General features: G+C 35.4%; 1 protein-coding gene across 3 annotated transcripts in view; it reads right to left on the bottom strand.

The window, feature by feature from the left end:
* Positions 1-15015, bottom strand: part of ARAP2 (ArfGAP with RhoGAP domain, ankyrin repeat and PH domain 2) — a 127160-nt gene that overhangs the window by 96670 nt on the left and 15475 nt on the right. For all 3 annotated transcript variants that reach the window (XM_057371671.1, XM_057371672.1, XM_057371673.1), the window contains 4 exons: positions 10983-11065; positions 9837-10193; positions 6718-6787; positions 1086-1206 (listed from right to left, as the gene is read on the bottom strand). In XM_057371671.1, the coding sequence (XP_057227654.1) occupies positions 1086-1206; positions 6718-6787; positions 9837-10193; positions 10983-11065 (631 nt within the window). The remainder of the gene's footprint in view (positions 1-1085; positions 1207-6717; positions 6788-9836; positions 10194-10982; positions 11066-15015) is intronic.

The raw sequence follows: 15015 nt of genomic DNA, 5'->3' as shown, positions 1-15015 counted from the left end.
CAGGTTACTATTTCCAAAGACGGTTATATACTATATGAAAACRGAATTTCATGTATAACAAGTGGTTGCTCTGAATATATTTTACAAGTCACTTTAAGTTTTTAACATTTTTATAGTATCTGAGGCAAATGTGCATAAAACAAATTGCAGCCCTACTAAATGTATTGTGCTAAGATGGTTATAGTCTAATTTATGGAAAAAAAAGTTAAAATAAATTTGGAAGAGAAATGCAAAAGTAATAAAGAAATACATACTTTTAGACTCAGCTAAGAGCATAAAAATGACTGAAATTATTTGAGGCAAACCTGATAGGAAGGATTTGTTCACTGATGCTGCACTCCTGTTACAGCCTGCAGCAAATGTTTACAACCAAGCTATAAACCCATAAAAATGGGATTTGATAATGGAAATGCTGAGAGACCCTTAGCTAGAATGGCTCTGGCATGCACTGCTGTAAATACATATTGCACAGCTCTTTTTTCTAGGCATTCATTTTCATTTGTTTCCATAAATAAATCATACATGCACTGATATTGATTCCACATATTACAGCTGTAGGTTGATAAAGCATTCAATTAGAAGTCATATTAACTTCCTTGCTACAATTTAAATTTGTAATCTCTATCAAAACATGGCTGAAAATAGTGTATGGGACAGAAAACCTCAGATTTCCTTTGATTACAGCATCACATCATTCATTGCCTCTTRGTCAATTTTATATCAAGTGGTTACTCAGAGATGTCTGAAAGCCCAGATGCTCTAAGAGTCACTAGTGAGACTTGAGAAATATCCAGACAAATTAATCTTTGGGAAGGATGGGGTAGGAGGCAGAAGAGTTGGGAAAATATTCTTCTCATTGTGATATTTGAAAAAAATTTAAAAATTAAAATTTGAAAAAAGCCCTTCCTCAACGATTTCCGTTATTCTTACAAAGTTTAGCATTATCTCCAGTTTCACTTTATAAGCTCAAACCAACTGGATTCCAKAAATATTTCTGGTAATATAACAAGCTATATTTCACAATCAGAATTTATCAATAGTGATTACTTTTTGGCAATTTTTAGAATTACACATCTTCTACTTACCTTCTTTATCCACACGGAAAACAAAAGTCCTATGGGACGTGACAACTTCAAACTTATTCTCCCCAAGAACTCTTACTGTTGCTATAGCTGAGAGCAGTATTATTCCCTTTGAGAACACTTCCTGCAATAAAAAAGCAGTCAAAATATTTAATTCTCATGGAATGTTAAATTTGTCTCAGGTAATACTACTTGTCATGATGTTTAGGAAGTTCACCACACTTAATAAAATTGCATTAATAAGTAAACCCCTTCAATTCCTTCCTATCACCAACTTCACTGTTCTGGATCTATGCACATCTACTACTTTCTAAAATAGAATAAAATTCCATGACGAGACAGATTGTGCATATTTGAGATACAACTTCATAAAGTGTCTCATGGCATTAATATTGCAAAACATCACACTCTTTAATTTACAATTTTATGCCGAAGTAAATTACATTTACTATCTCACAGAAAAATAATTTTAAAATATAAAATTATTACACTTGTATGATAGAATCAGACATGGGAAAAATACTGTACTTTCTCCAGGCAGAGAATTCTAAGCAATTTGGAATTCCAAGCAATTTCTCCCCACACCTTGCCCCCTCAGTGGGTAGACAATAAGAACCTGGGAGATGACACAGCCTGGACAGCTGACCTGAGAGATATCCCATACCACACAGCATCATGTTCAGTGTATAAAGCTGGGGGAAGAAGGCAGAAGGGGGAATGTTCAGAGTGATGGAGTTTGTCTTCTTAAGTCACCTTTAAGCAGAATGGAGTCCTGCTCTCCTGGGGATGGCTGAGCACCTGCCTGCCTCTGKGAYGTGGTGAATTAATTCCTTGGTTTGCTTTGCTTGCGCATAGCTTTTGCTTTACCTCCTAAATTTCTCTATCTCAACCCACAACTTCTCATGTTTATTCTTCTGATTCTCTCTCCCATTCTGATGGGGGGGGGGGGGGGGGAGGGTGAGTGAGTGGGTGTGGGGCTTGGGTGCTCACTAGGGTTAAAACACAACAATTTGGGTTCAGCACAAATTTTCCTAACATTTTTAAATTTCCAAGTAGGTATTAGAACAACTGAGCAGAACACAAATGCAAGATAGGAAAAACGAACTGCTACAAGYACTTCTTTCCTTCAAGCAGCTTACCTTTTAACCTAATTAACCWAAGTGTTTGGGGTGGGTGTTGAGGGGAAGGAAAGCTCAAGCAGACATGCACTTTTTAAATACATCTGCATGATTTCTAGGTTCCAGRGTTAATGCTACTCCTGTCTCTGCTATGCTTTGATCAATTTGTTTTTTGACCAAGATAATTCAGATATACTGATAAAATTTATAAACCAGATGCAGTAATAGCCCAAGAGTCGGCTCCCCATTAAAAAAAAAAAAAATAAATTGTGCTGTAATAATAATTTATACTTTGGGAAGAAAGTTATAACAGACTTCATACAACCACTCAAGGAACACTGTGAATGCAAAGCATGAAGGATACCCTGCATCTTTTTTTGTTTACTGAGTTTAATATACTAATGTTATTTCACTTGGAGGTACTAATACATGTCAGTGAAGGTATTTTAGGGGATAAATAAACAGAAATATTGAAATGCAGCAGAAGRAAGCACGTTACTATAGTTACAACAAATAGTCAGAAAGATCACAGAACTGCATAACTATTATCATCATGGTTACATTTGTAAAAAGAGTGATTTTAACATATTTGTAAATAAGATTGTTATGTTGATAAGGATATTATTTTAATTATTAATCCTTCCAATGGCAAAATAAAATTTTTACATATACTGTTTCTGTAGGTATTCAGTTATAAATATGTTATGGTGTTTGCAGGCATCTACTGGCTGTATTTGGTATTACTGCAAGAGAATAAAAGACTGCTGCAAGTTACAACTATTTCATTTCATTTGCTCAAAAAAAGTCAATTTCCTTTTCAGCTGAGTTTTGCTTTGCTATTCAAACAATCATCCATCATCCTTTTTAAAGCTTTGTTCTCCAAGGCACACATATTTTCAAATACAGTTTAAACCATAATAATTTATCAATCTATCTTTCTTCTGCAGTAGCTTTTCTTTCATGTGCAAAARTAATGCCTGTTAAAAAGCTCTTGTAGATCAAGATACAATATCTCTCTTTGAAATACTCCAGACTAGAAATTATGTGAATTATTCAAGAATATAGAAAACAAAACCAAACAAATGCAGCCAAGAACTTCACAGGTATTTATTCTGTTACTGAGTGGTGTAAACTAGTTTTAGAGCTGCTAAAATTTTTCTGACAGAAACATTTTCTAGTGGGGAAAGAAAAATGTTTTGGGGRGGCTTTTTTATATTAGCTGGTTCAATAGAAACTTCTGTTTTCAAATACAACCCCATGTCACTCCTTGACAGTTGTGAAAATACCATTTTGGACTGCTTTGGCTTACTTCCAGAACAGATTAAAWACAACCTATTTCAAAAATGACAATGATTCTTCTGTTTTGCAGTGAATTTTGTTCTTTGGTATGTTCACATGTACCATAACACAACAAAATATTGAAGTTCTCCATTTGAAGAGGCAAGTCTTTTTCCTAAATCACTAATATACTTGTCARGGATGCTAAGCTGTTTTTAAAGAAAAACTTTCAACAAAACCAGAAATTTTTGCCTTACTATAAAGTGCATGGTAAAACACCAGGGTTCTACCAAAAGTAGGAAGAAATTTGAAACAAAACTTGTGCATATAGGTAGCTGAAAAAAATGCTTCAATTCTACCTTCCCTTCTTCAGTTTGMTCTCACTTCAGTTAACCACACTCTGTTAAGAAAAAGCCACATGGGGTGTGTCTCTGATTACATCAACTTTCCCAGAACTAGAAATGTAGAAGAAATGAGAGCAACACAGATTCAAACCAAAACCTTCCCTAGGTCAGATGCTGCTTGTTAAAAACTAAGTATTTTTTCATGTATGCAGATACAAAGTAAAGACGATATCTCTAACAATTAGAAGCTGATGCACAACTAGACCAAGGTTAGAAAAAAATTTATAAAATTAAGGTTTAAATCATTCAGAGAGGCATTCATATTGACACTTTCAGGAATAATATTCTCTGTGTCTTCCAACTCTATTCTCCAATGACTTCACTCTTCATTAGCCATGTAGTAACTTCTCCTTCTTGAGAACCTCACTCKTCTCAAGTTTCTCATTTGAATGACAAATAGAGCCATTTAATATTGGTAGTGTTTCTGAGTAAAAATAAACAGTTTCATTCCAATGAGTCTAACCTTCTCTGCTTGTAATAAGAAGAAAAATATCAAGTATGGATTGGTTTCTCTTGGAGAACTACTTTTAATTGATACGTGAAACCGAAAGTAAAGTTTTTTTTCAGCATTCTTTTCTGTGTTGGAGTRTCCTTAGACAAACATAAATCAGAACAGAACTGAACTTGTCATTGAGTTCTAAAGTTAAAACAACAACTTTCCCAATTAAATACAGCTATTTAGGAGGGGGACATGCAAGGAGCTTGAGCTGCATRCAGGTCTTGATGGGTCTGCAAATAGCTATTTATGATGTCGAGATAACAACACACAAGCAACAGCAGGAAGATGCTGATATCCACATATCTCACAGGAAATATGAACACAGCAGGTGTGGGGACAGTGATCCAGCAGAGACCACTGCACAAAAACTCGTGTTCCCCTGTGAAACCACTGCGCACTCAACATAATCCCACTGGGCACTGAGAAATACGGGCACCCAGCTATGTGTTCCTCCGTCTGAAAGCTAATTTGAGTTTCACCAAATCCGCAGTTCCCGGAACGTGCTTCAGGCCTTGCAGCTCTCAGATATAGAGCTTTCTTCACAAATGTGACTCACCAAGTTAACAAGTCAGACACCAACATTTGGCCACACTGTACACACACACTGACCAACCAGCATATCCTTCAACAGCCAGAGAGAGGGTTGGACTCYGATTCCAGGGAAAGTGGGACAGAGGCTTCAACACAAGTGTTTGCCAAGCTCCTGATAACCTAACCTACCACAGACCTTTTAAACAGAGGATGCAGGGTTGGTAGGTTCCTATGCATCATGTGACACCCTAAACATCCCCTTGAGCAGAAGAGAAGGTTTCTGGAATCTCTTATGACAGACAAAGGCATAACAAGTACTATTCCAGCACAAGTGACCTCCAAGTAACATTTTCAGTAACTTTCAAAAAATAAAAAAAAAAAANAAAAAAAAAAAAAAAAATGGAAATCCCAGGGCAGATACAAGACTTAAGATTATTAGCATTTCTTTCCCTAATTATGCTACCGACAGTGTTAAACAAATCCCATTGCTGCATTTTTTCAAGTCTTTCTTAATGACTAACCCAGCTTTTCTGCTCCTCTGAAGCATTGGGATCAATACCACGACGGGATAACATTTTTTTGTCACTGCAATCCAAACATTATTCTATTGTTCCCTTCACCTACAAAATCATGACTCCTGCTGTAAGTGAAGCAAAGTATGTAAATAAAACTAGATTGTTTCAAGTTCACWATCAGTAGGCACAAATATCAATGTAAATAATTTGTTGAGCTTGTTCTTAGCTCCCCAGCCCTCAGAAAATAAAGTCCTATCCTACTCCAGCATCTATAGGTCTCTAATTGATTACCACCAACCAGCATTCTGTTTCAGAACTTTTACCCAAAATCATATTTTCTTCCTAATGTAATATATATCTTCAACAGGAAATGGTTTCCAGCATTTAAAGTAACACATATGCATATAACCTCAACTTCCCTTAACATGCATCCTGTACAATCATCTTGAGTCTAAGAAGGCCTTTATTACTTTCAACAGGAAAATATAGCAAGAAAACCACAGAGCAAAAGGAAAATAATTTTGTAGTGCTCTGAAAGGCAATTACATGGAGTTGCAAGAGAAGTACAAGGACTACACACTTTGCTGAAAACCATGGTTTACAAATGCATTTTTGTATCGTACATAAGAAGTTAACTACTTTAAWCAAAGCAGCTCATGAGTCTGTGAATGTTTCAGCAAAATTCAATCCTCAGGCACAGAAGCAAAAACAGCCATAGACATTGCAGTACTGGGCTGGTTTTGAACATTCCCATTCAAACCCAACCTAGTTCAATGACATGCAATTGTTTATCAAAGACAAACAGCAAAAAGGCATTTTTAATCAAAGAGTCAAAAAGTGTATAGGTTTGGTTTGTTGTTGTTTTTTTTTTTTTTTAAAGGCCCACCATGCCACTTTTAAATTCTCTCTCACAATCTCCAGCATGCTAGGTTCCCATGGCAAGACACTTTGCAACCACCATCAAAATAACATCTCTCAACAGTGTTTAGTATGATCCTATTCTGTTCTACAGATTGCAGCAATGTCAGTCTCTCCCTAAATTAAAAAAAAATCTGATTATATCACCTGGAAAGGTGAGTAATACAAGCCCATCTAGGAAATAAAAGGATGAACAATACATAAAGACAACGACACCTTAAAATATTTAGTAACATCTCACCCTAGTACTGTAGAATTGAACGTTAATTTAAGATGAGTATTAATTTGTAATTATACAATAATTTCTTTATGGTAACTTGCATATTTCACAGGTGCATTTTGTTCCAAACATGACCAAAACACATCCCTTACCTTTTCATTGTTGTAATAAGAAATGCTCTCTCCATCGAATTTAACCCAGCGCTTCTGAAACACACGTTTGCTGTGAATCAAAAATTAACACAATTAATACGCAGCTAACACTGGTTTTCAAGAATGTCTCAACCACAAATTATAGAAAGGTCAAATCATGTTTAGCTTCCTGTTCAACAGAATATTCTGAACACAGAGCATAACTTCACCTGCTACAAGCTCTGTTAAGATACTTTCCAAAAATTAAAGCTGAGATCTACAAATGACCATCTCACTGTCACACTTACGACAAGGACATCTCTGTTTACAGGCTGTGGTACCTCCAGCCATCAATATCCTCACATCTCCCTAAGACTGTTTCCTGGCCAATGAACAGATAGCAGTCACACCACATCTCCTAACAAGTACAACATGAAAATTAATTTTCAATGTGTGTTATAAACTGGGTATCATTAATGAGAAACTCCTCTGATTACTTCAGTGTGCCATTAAATCACACCCTGTAAGGACCTTCTAAAAACAATATTTTTACATCAACCTGAAGTAGTCCATTACACTCATTAAAAATGTTGACAGCCTGTTAGTTATCATCTATAAATGTCTCAGTTCTAAAATCTATTAAACAGGTTAATTAAGCAAGCACAAGACCCCACTAATGTTTTTTCCCAACATTACTTCTTTTCTTGTTAAATGAGTCCTCCGCTTTAGGATTAGGAGACTGTGATAACTTATCAAAACTTTAATCAAATAGCAGCTCTGGCTTAATTAACTTGTATTATATGACTACAATAAATCATCATTTTTCATAACCTGGAAAGGTCAATGTACAATCTATTTTCCATTAAAATGTCAATAAACTCAAGATTATGCAAGGAAGAGTGAACTTAAGTACCACATATAATGTGAGCAAACTGTAGGCTGTACAATTTATAGTGGGTTAACTAAAATAAGAGAGGCCCTACTTTAATTGCATGCTTTGTAGCAATTTAAGAAAACAGTATATATTCTTTTCCCTGAGGAGTCACAAACTGCCAGGTGTAAATTGGAGTTCTATAAAAAGAATGGGAGGTGTAGAACAGAATGAAATATTCTGTAGGTGGAAAGTGAAATAAAATATGATAGTGCTTCRATAGTTTGAAAGAAATAATTCTTTTTTAAATTTGGTTGGATTTTTTAATTCTTCAGATGTTTGAGAAATGGTATTGTAAGAAAGAGAAACAAAAGTGTATCATTCATTGAACCGCGCTTGGGAAAAAGACCTTGAAACRTAGCCGTGGAGTGTCCAAGGCTAATGACCTGCCACTGTTCTACTCAGTACTAAGCACTATGAATTTTGTGGTTAGTTCACCATCTTTTCCAAATAATGTATTCTCACACGGCACTTTATTAAAGCTTTCACAACTTGTTCACAACTCTACGCCCTCAAACAGTGCAAGACAAGCCAACTGGAATCAAGGACTATACTTTTTATCACTCTGCTAGCTGACTGCCAAAAGTGTTGTTTAAAAAAAAAATCCTGTGAGTAAAATACAACAAAAGTTACAACTGCAACTCCCCAAGAAGTCAGTATATTAACAATTCTGAAAAAAAAGAGAAGGAAAAAAAAAGAAATATGGAAAAAAAAGAAATATACTGGGGAAAAAGTCAAAAAATCTTTTGATTCTCTGTATAATTATTCTTTGATTCTTTAGCAAAGGTGAACAGTAACAATCCATAAATGTGAATGAAACTTTTGAAACCATTTAAAAAGGAAAGAAAATAGTTTTGAGCACCTTGAAATTCTCTGATGGTAAAAGAAGTTTATTAAACCTACCATTCCATCTTATTATTCACCTTCAACAATGTATCACTGTATCAACACAAAGTCAAAATTAAAAAAGATAAAACTTGTCAAATCAGAATCCTTAGAAAGGATCAAGAAAAAAAAGGAAATTGCTATACAACAGAGCTGCTTCCAGTGGGTTCAAATCAGACTTTACTCTAAAACTATTTAATTAAACAAATTTATTACTAAACTAAAAAAAAGAAAAATAATTGCAATACTACTTGCTGAGCAGTGATGATTATTATAACCACAAATAACCAAAGGAAAAGCCAAACAGTTTAACACCTTTCAGTGCAACCAAAAATACACTCCTAAGAACAAAGAAAGCAGATCTACTAATRCTTGAACAGAACTTGTAGATTTATTACAGCACTAACAAGTACAACAGCTTTAATTTCGAAATGCTAAGTACTAGTGAGGATCAGAAACAGACTTAAAAAGTAAAATTGTGCCACTTTCAATTAAAAAAAATCATAAAATAAATGGAGAACTGAAAACTACTATTTGAAAGGAGGAAGTTAGAAGAATTTCATCATTTTGCAAGTATTTATAAAGGGGAGATCCAATAATGAAGCTCTCTTTAGTGAAAAACAGTTTAACAATAGCYTGAGTTTAAAATAAGTTAAAATAAAACAAAAAACTTAGAAAACAAACATAAGATTTGCTATTACTGTTGTTGTTTAACTTCCAAATGAGGCAGAGAGAATTCATTTTCTATTGTTCTCCCCTGTCCTCTAAATTATTTGAAATTTAAAACAAGACTTAAGCTCAGATTCCTCCCATTAAATTTTAGGCACAAAAATAAATTAAMCAGGTGAGAATTCACCCCAGGTGAATTCTAAACTCAAAGTTCAACTCATACACACAGAAAGCAATAGGATCTCCCATCACACTAATTATTAAATTACAATCCATGGCCAAATTAGTAGTATTTCAGAATCAGAGCTTGTTTTCACTTACTTTGTGGCCCACAAAAAATCAGAAAAAATGTAACAACTGGAAATGCTGGTACAAATTAACTCTGTATTTTCCACTATATTTTTCATAAGTGGTGACCAACAATTTTAAGAAAAATATTTTTTCTGAGTGCATCCCGTAATGAAACTTTAGGACAGAAAATATCAAAACATAACTTAAAACTTTTGAACTCACAAAAGCCTGGTGCTCTTTCAACAAAGAMAATTTCCTTCCCCCTCCCTCTACAGATACTAAGCAGTAGCCAAATACAAACTTAACATCTCTGATGCAAATATTCATTGTCACAATTATGCAATAATCCCTGCAAATACCATACCCTTGAGGGGATAATTTATCCAGCCATCCTGCTTTAACCTTCTTCACTGATGGTCCATAAAAGCAAGCATATGGTGTTATTGATTCATTTCCAATCAAAGTTTGATCTCCACCAAATTGCCCAAAATTCGTATGTTCACTGGCCAAGCAATCAGAATCCTCACTTTGTGTCTTACTACAAGATGCTGAATGTGTTTTGGCTTTATTTTTCTTTTTCTTTAAAGGCAAAGAACGTTGATCCACAACAGAATATACAGATTCACTTTCAGATTCTTCTGGTGTTAATGATTGGTCTTCCTGAGATGTGGATTCATTTTTTGAAAATTCTTTGATMTTCTCTTTCTGGTTATTAAAGTAACTGGAAAGAAAAAGTGCATTTTACTCTTAAAATACATTACTACAATGGACAAATACATAAAACTAGTAATTAGAATAAATACTGGTAAGACATAAGGATGTTTATAACTAGTATAATCATGGTGATAACCACAGACATGCACAACCTCTCTTATAACTGACCATCCTGAATCGTGCTTTCTCCATTCAACACAAGAATGGAGAACCAAGTACCAAAATAACATTCCTTTAGAAGCCTAAACAGAAATTTCAAATTAATTMATCTTCCTTCAAGAACTAGCTTTTGCTAGTTTGCAAACTTTGGAGGACTTGCAGTATCACTTCTCTCTTCCTTGTCTACCTCAACAGGAGCCTGGTGCAGACTGGATGATTAAGGTTCCCACTTCATCAAATCACTGACCACTGCCTCATGACARAAGTGGTGAATCAGTTTTAGTTTTGTGTTTGCTTGGGTTGGTTGTTTTTTTTTTTCCTAATGAAGAAGTAAATTATGAGAGCACTCAGCACTCACAGTTAGCTCGCAGCCATACAAAAATAGAACTTGCTCTTCCTTATTCTGCTGAAAACAAGGATGTTTTCCAAATTCACAAGAGATTCTGAAACCTGGTTTAGACAGCCTTAGAACAGCCACAGAACCTAGCTTTGCCTCTTATAGGATGGGGTAAAGGCTCAAATAGGAGAAAATAACCCAGTCATGGTTGTGCCTTCAGAGCTAGAGATCTATTTGTGACCTCAATAAATAACGTTTTCTATTTTATACTTGAGTTTCTCTGTAATTCTTATTTAATACCATAGATTCTTGGAAGAATATTCTTCATTTGTTCCTAGATCAAATTTATTTTCAGAAGCCAGGAATTCATTTCCATGAAGTTCCTAGAAAAGAAAGAAATTGTAACCAACATTTGTACAGAAGGAATAAATKATATTTACATTACCATAGACACAAACCACACACAGCCTAACCAGTAAAGCTCTTCTTTCCCATGTTTTCAAACATGCATTTGAAAACTGATTGTTGTATTCTAMGAAATTTTATTTTTAGAAGTTTTATTTTAAATAATAATACTCAGATAAAACATTTAAGCATGGTCCAAATACCCAATGCAAACATATCAGATATAAATTCAATGCACAGAAGTATCAGTGCTCTGATTTTTCTTGAGCCACCACTGACATCCTGGTTTGGGCAGCAATAGAGTTAATTTTCTTTCTAGTAGCCGGTACTAGGGCTATGTTTTGGATTTAGTCTGAGAATAATGTTGATAACACATTGATGTTGCTGRGTACTKCTTACACTAAGTCAAGGACTTCTCCRTTTCCCGTGCTCTGCCAGCAAGCACATGCACAGGAAGCAGGAGGCAGCATGACCAGGACAGCTGACTCCAACYGGCCAAAGGGATAGTCCTCACCACAGAGCATCATACTCCCTCCTTTCCACTACAGTTACTATCAGCATTAGTATTATTATTATATTTTGCTTTGTTATAATTGTTAATCTGTTCTTATTCCATCATCCAAGAGRTTTACTTGTTTTCAGATTCTCCGCACAAGGGGAGTGAGCGAGCAGCTGTTGCCAGCTGTTGTTCTATTTGCCAGCTGGGGTTAAATCATCACAACTGAATATTTTTTAAGCTCAAGAGCCACATGTTAAATGCAGCTTAAGTATCATTTATGATTTGCCACTGCCAGCCCAACTTTCATATCAACACATCTCAGAAAAAATTTACAGCCTTCATAGTACACTAAAGATAAAATCACAGCAAGCTCAAAATCCTAAAATAACACTGAACTTGGACATACCGAATATATCGCATTGGATTTTTTTGGCCAAGATCTTCTTCCTAAAAGTCTCATTTATTAACTTTTGCTTAGAAATCTTTATCACAAACTGCTTGCAGTGTACAAAATGTCAAGGTTGACACTGCTCGTGAACATTACATCTCACACTCCCTAAATTTAATCTGACAATCATACTGCACTACAAAGCTTCTCAATATGTGTCTTTCTTTAAAAAAATCCTAAAATTGACATCTTCATGCCTTCTGATTTACTCATTTAAGTAATTTAATTTACTCATTTAACCTTTCATGTGTACGTAACAAAGCTGAACAATGGCAGSAAAGAAGTGGATAAGCTTTCACAATATTGCCATTTTTTTTCTGAGTAGCAGCACCTAATCTTGTTCTTGAGGACCGTACCTTGGCAACGTGGAAGGGCAAAAAAAATGGACATAGTMCAACGCAGAGGAAGATGGACTGCAGCAAAAATGTAGAAATCATTGCCTGATGCTAGGATAAATCTAAGTGAACTTTCTATCTTTCTCTGCAACCAGATCCATTACAAAAAATAAAAACCCACCAAAACATATCCACCCACACATCACAGTACACCAAGATGCATCACTGTTGCACCAAGGGCTACAAAAGAAAACCAAACCAAACAAAAAGCAAAGGCAACCCCCCACCAACAAAACCAATGAAGAAAACCCTAAAAAAGCCAAAAACAATCAAACAAACAAAAAAAAAGAAAAAAACAACAACCAAAATGCATCCATACACTTTGTAAACAATTTTAATAGAAAACGCAAAAGCAACCTATCTACTGCTTATCAAATACTTGGATTGCTTGGAATCACACAAAAGAAGGGGAAATGGGCACACCTCTACCCAAGAGTCAAAAAGCCAATATCACAGCCCATGAAACACCTTCAGACTAAAAGCAGTTAGTATCCTTTATCKTCATTTACTTATCAGGATGCAATTGCATACCCTACCCACTGAAGCTAATGGTAGTACCTCCTCCCCCCATCATGAACCATTCCAATAGCAATCTGATGTCCTACTTGTGCTCACTCCATAATCTTCAGCACTTGGGCAAGTGAATTCAGTGAGCCAGGTAATTTCCAAGCAATAATTAAGAAATGCATTTCTATTGTCATTTAAATTTACATTTAAAATGTAAAAGTCCACAAATGAAGACTGTGGGTAAAGGAAGTTCTATTTGCTCACAAACACGTATTTCACACTAATTTAATCCCAAGCATTACTTTCCAATGTCCTRTTTACAGAAATACCCTGCAAGATGCACAGGCTCAAGACAAAATCCCCACCTCTTCCAAGTCTCTGAGGTATTATACAAAGGTAGCAGCACCTTCTCATGCAGTCACCTTCACAGAGAGAAGTATTTCTTCTATTTATGTGCAGTTCTTATGCCTAGGGAGCACCTACCGTTAAAGAAACCTGGCTTCTGGGTCCCAGACAGATGGAACTGTCTACTCACAGGTCTGTATGAAAACCCKCTACTTTCAATCAGGAAGTAATTCAGATACACTTCTGCTTTTAGCTTTTTCTAACAGATAGTCGTCCTGATTTCAACAGCAAGACAGGAAGCCCGAAAGCTAAAAACACAGACTGCATGAAGGGTATCAGGACTGAGTCTACATCAAATGAAGATTGAACACCACGGAGGAGAGGCATCTTCCTCAGGAGGTACTACCTTGGTCTCCTGTTAATGTCACACAGTTCTCAGGCTAATTCCTGAATCATGGCTTGGCAATACAACTTTATAATGGGTCCATAAAGATAAATTCCTCCTTTTATAATATTAAAGCTTCTTATGTCAGATTTGCAATCAGGCCAGCCTTCACAGTGTCCCAATGTATAGGAGCTCACACAATTTACCAAGCTCAGCATAAATGTTTAATTTAGTCTGACTGTCTACAGCAAGAAATAAAGCCAATATTTCACTCTTGAGACCTAAACTCATTAGAATTCAGTTTTCCTCTGAAGSAATCTTAATACACTTGCCTCTTTTAGTTAGATACAAAACTAAAATGGCTCTAAAACATTTGGATTTCTGTGGATTTTAGAATCAATATAAAAAAATCCAGTTCCTTCTTCAGGTTGCCCTTCAGAGGTTTCTCTTTCTACTTGTCTTTCTTGCTGACCCACATAAAAGGCGTATTTTCTTCTTAACCCTCATTCCCCTGTTCTCTCAGGCTCGCTTAGTTCCATTCTGTAGTGACTCATCACCTATTTCTACAGGCACTCCCTTCATAAAAGCCCACAGAAGACTTTTCTTAACACCAATGAAACACAAAGAAGGGTGATGGCCAAACTTACAAGCCCTTAGAAAAAATTTCAGTCACTAAGTATAACAACYTGAACCTTTTATTCTATATAGACAAACTATACTCTCTCATACAACTTAACACAAAGGAGCAGCAACAAGCTCTAAAATCTCAGATATTTTACAGTTCTTGTTTGTTCCTAGGATATTTGCTAAAAAAAAGTCTGAAAGTGAAATGTATCTCAGGATGTTTGTTTTATGGTTCTTCTTTATTACCTTTGCAATTAAGTTGTAATGGTACTAAAATCACTATGAAGTTTTCAACAAGTATGTGATCAGCAYAACACAAGAAACTGTTCACATACGTGAAAGTGATATTAAAATCCAGATCAGGTAGAGGATGCTATCATATACTGCATTAATCATGAATCCACAACCAGCAGAAATAGCAGTTTAATTTCAAGCAGTTAGTCCAGTTTAACAGCATGGGATTTTTGTACTCAGTGCCTTTGTAAGATAGAAGAGTGCTGACAACCCWTCTGGGTATGTGTTTTCATAACCAACCATTTCAATGAAATGTACAGAATAATGCCAAGAAGTAACAAGAGGGCTAGGAAACTTTTTCTAGCAAATCAGCTTAAGACATTGAAATAATAAAATGTTAAATTTTTAAAGAGTCAGCACAGACAAGAATAACTAGCACCGACAAGACATTGCGCAGAAGGAAAGCAAATGAAAGCTAAACAATCAGCTTT

Source organism: Malurus melanocephalus, unplaced genomic scaffold, assembly GCF_030028575.1.
Source record: "Malurus melanocephalus ecotype Western Australia unplaced genomic scaffold, MMel_1.1 scaffold_151, whole genome shotgun sequence".
Classification (NCBI taxonomy): domain Eukaryota; kingdom Metazoa; phylum Chordata; class Aves; order Passeriformes; family Maluridae; genus Malurus; species Malurus melanocephalus.
The sequence above is the reverse complement of the archived record's forward strand: the minus strand, read 5'-3'. Positions and strand labels throughout refer to the sequence as shown.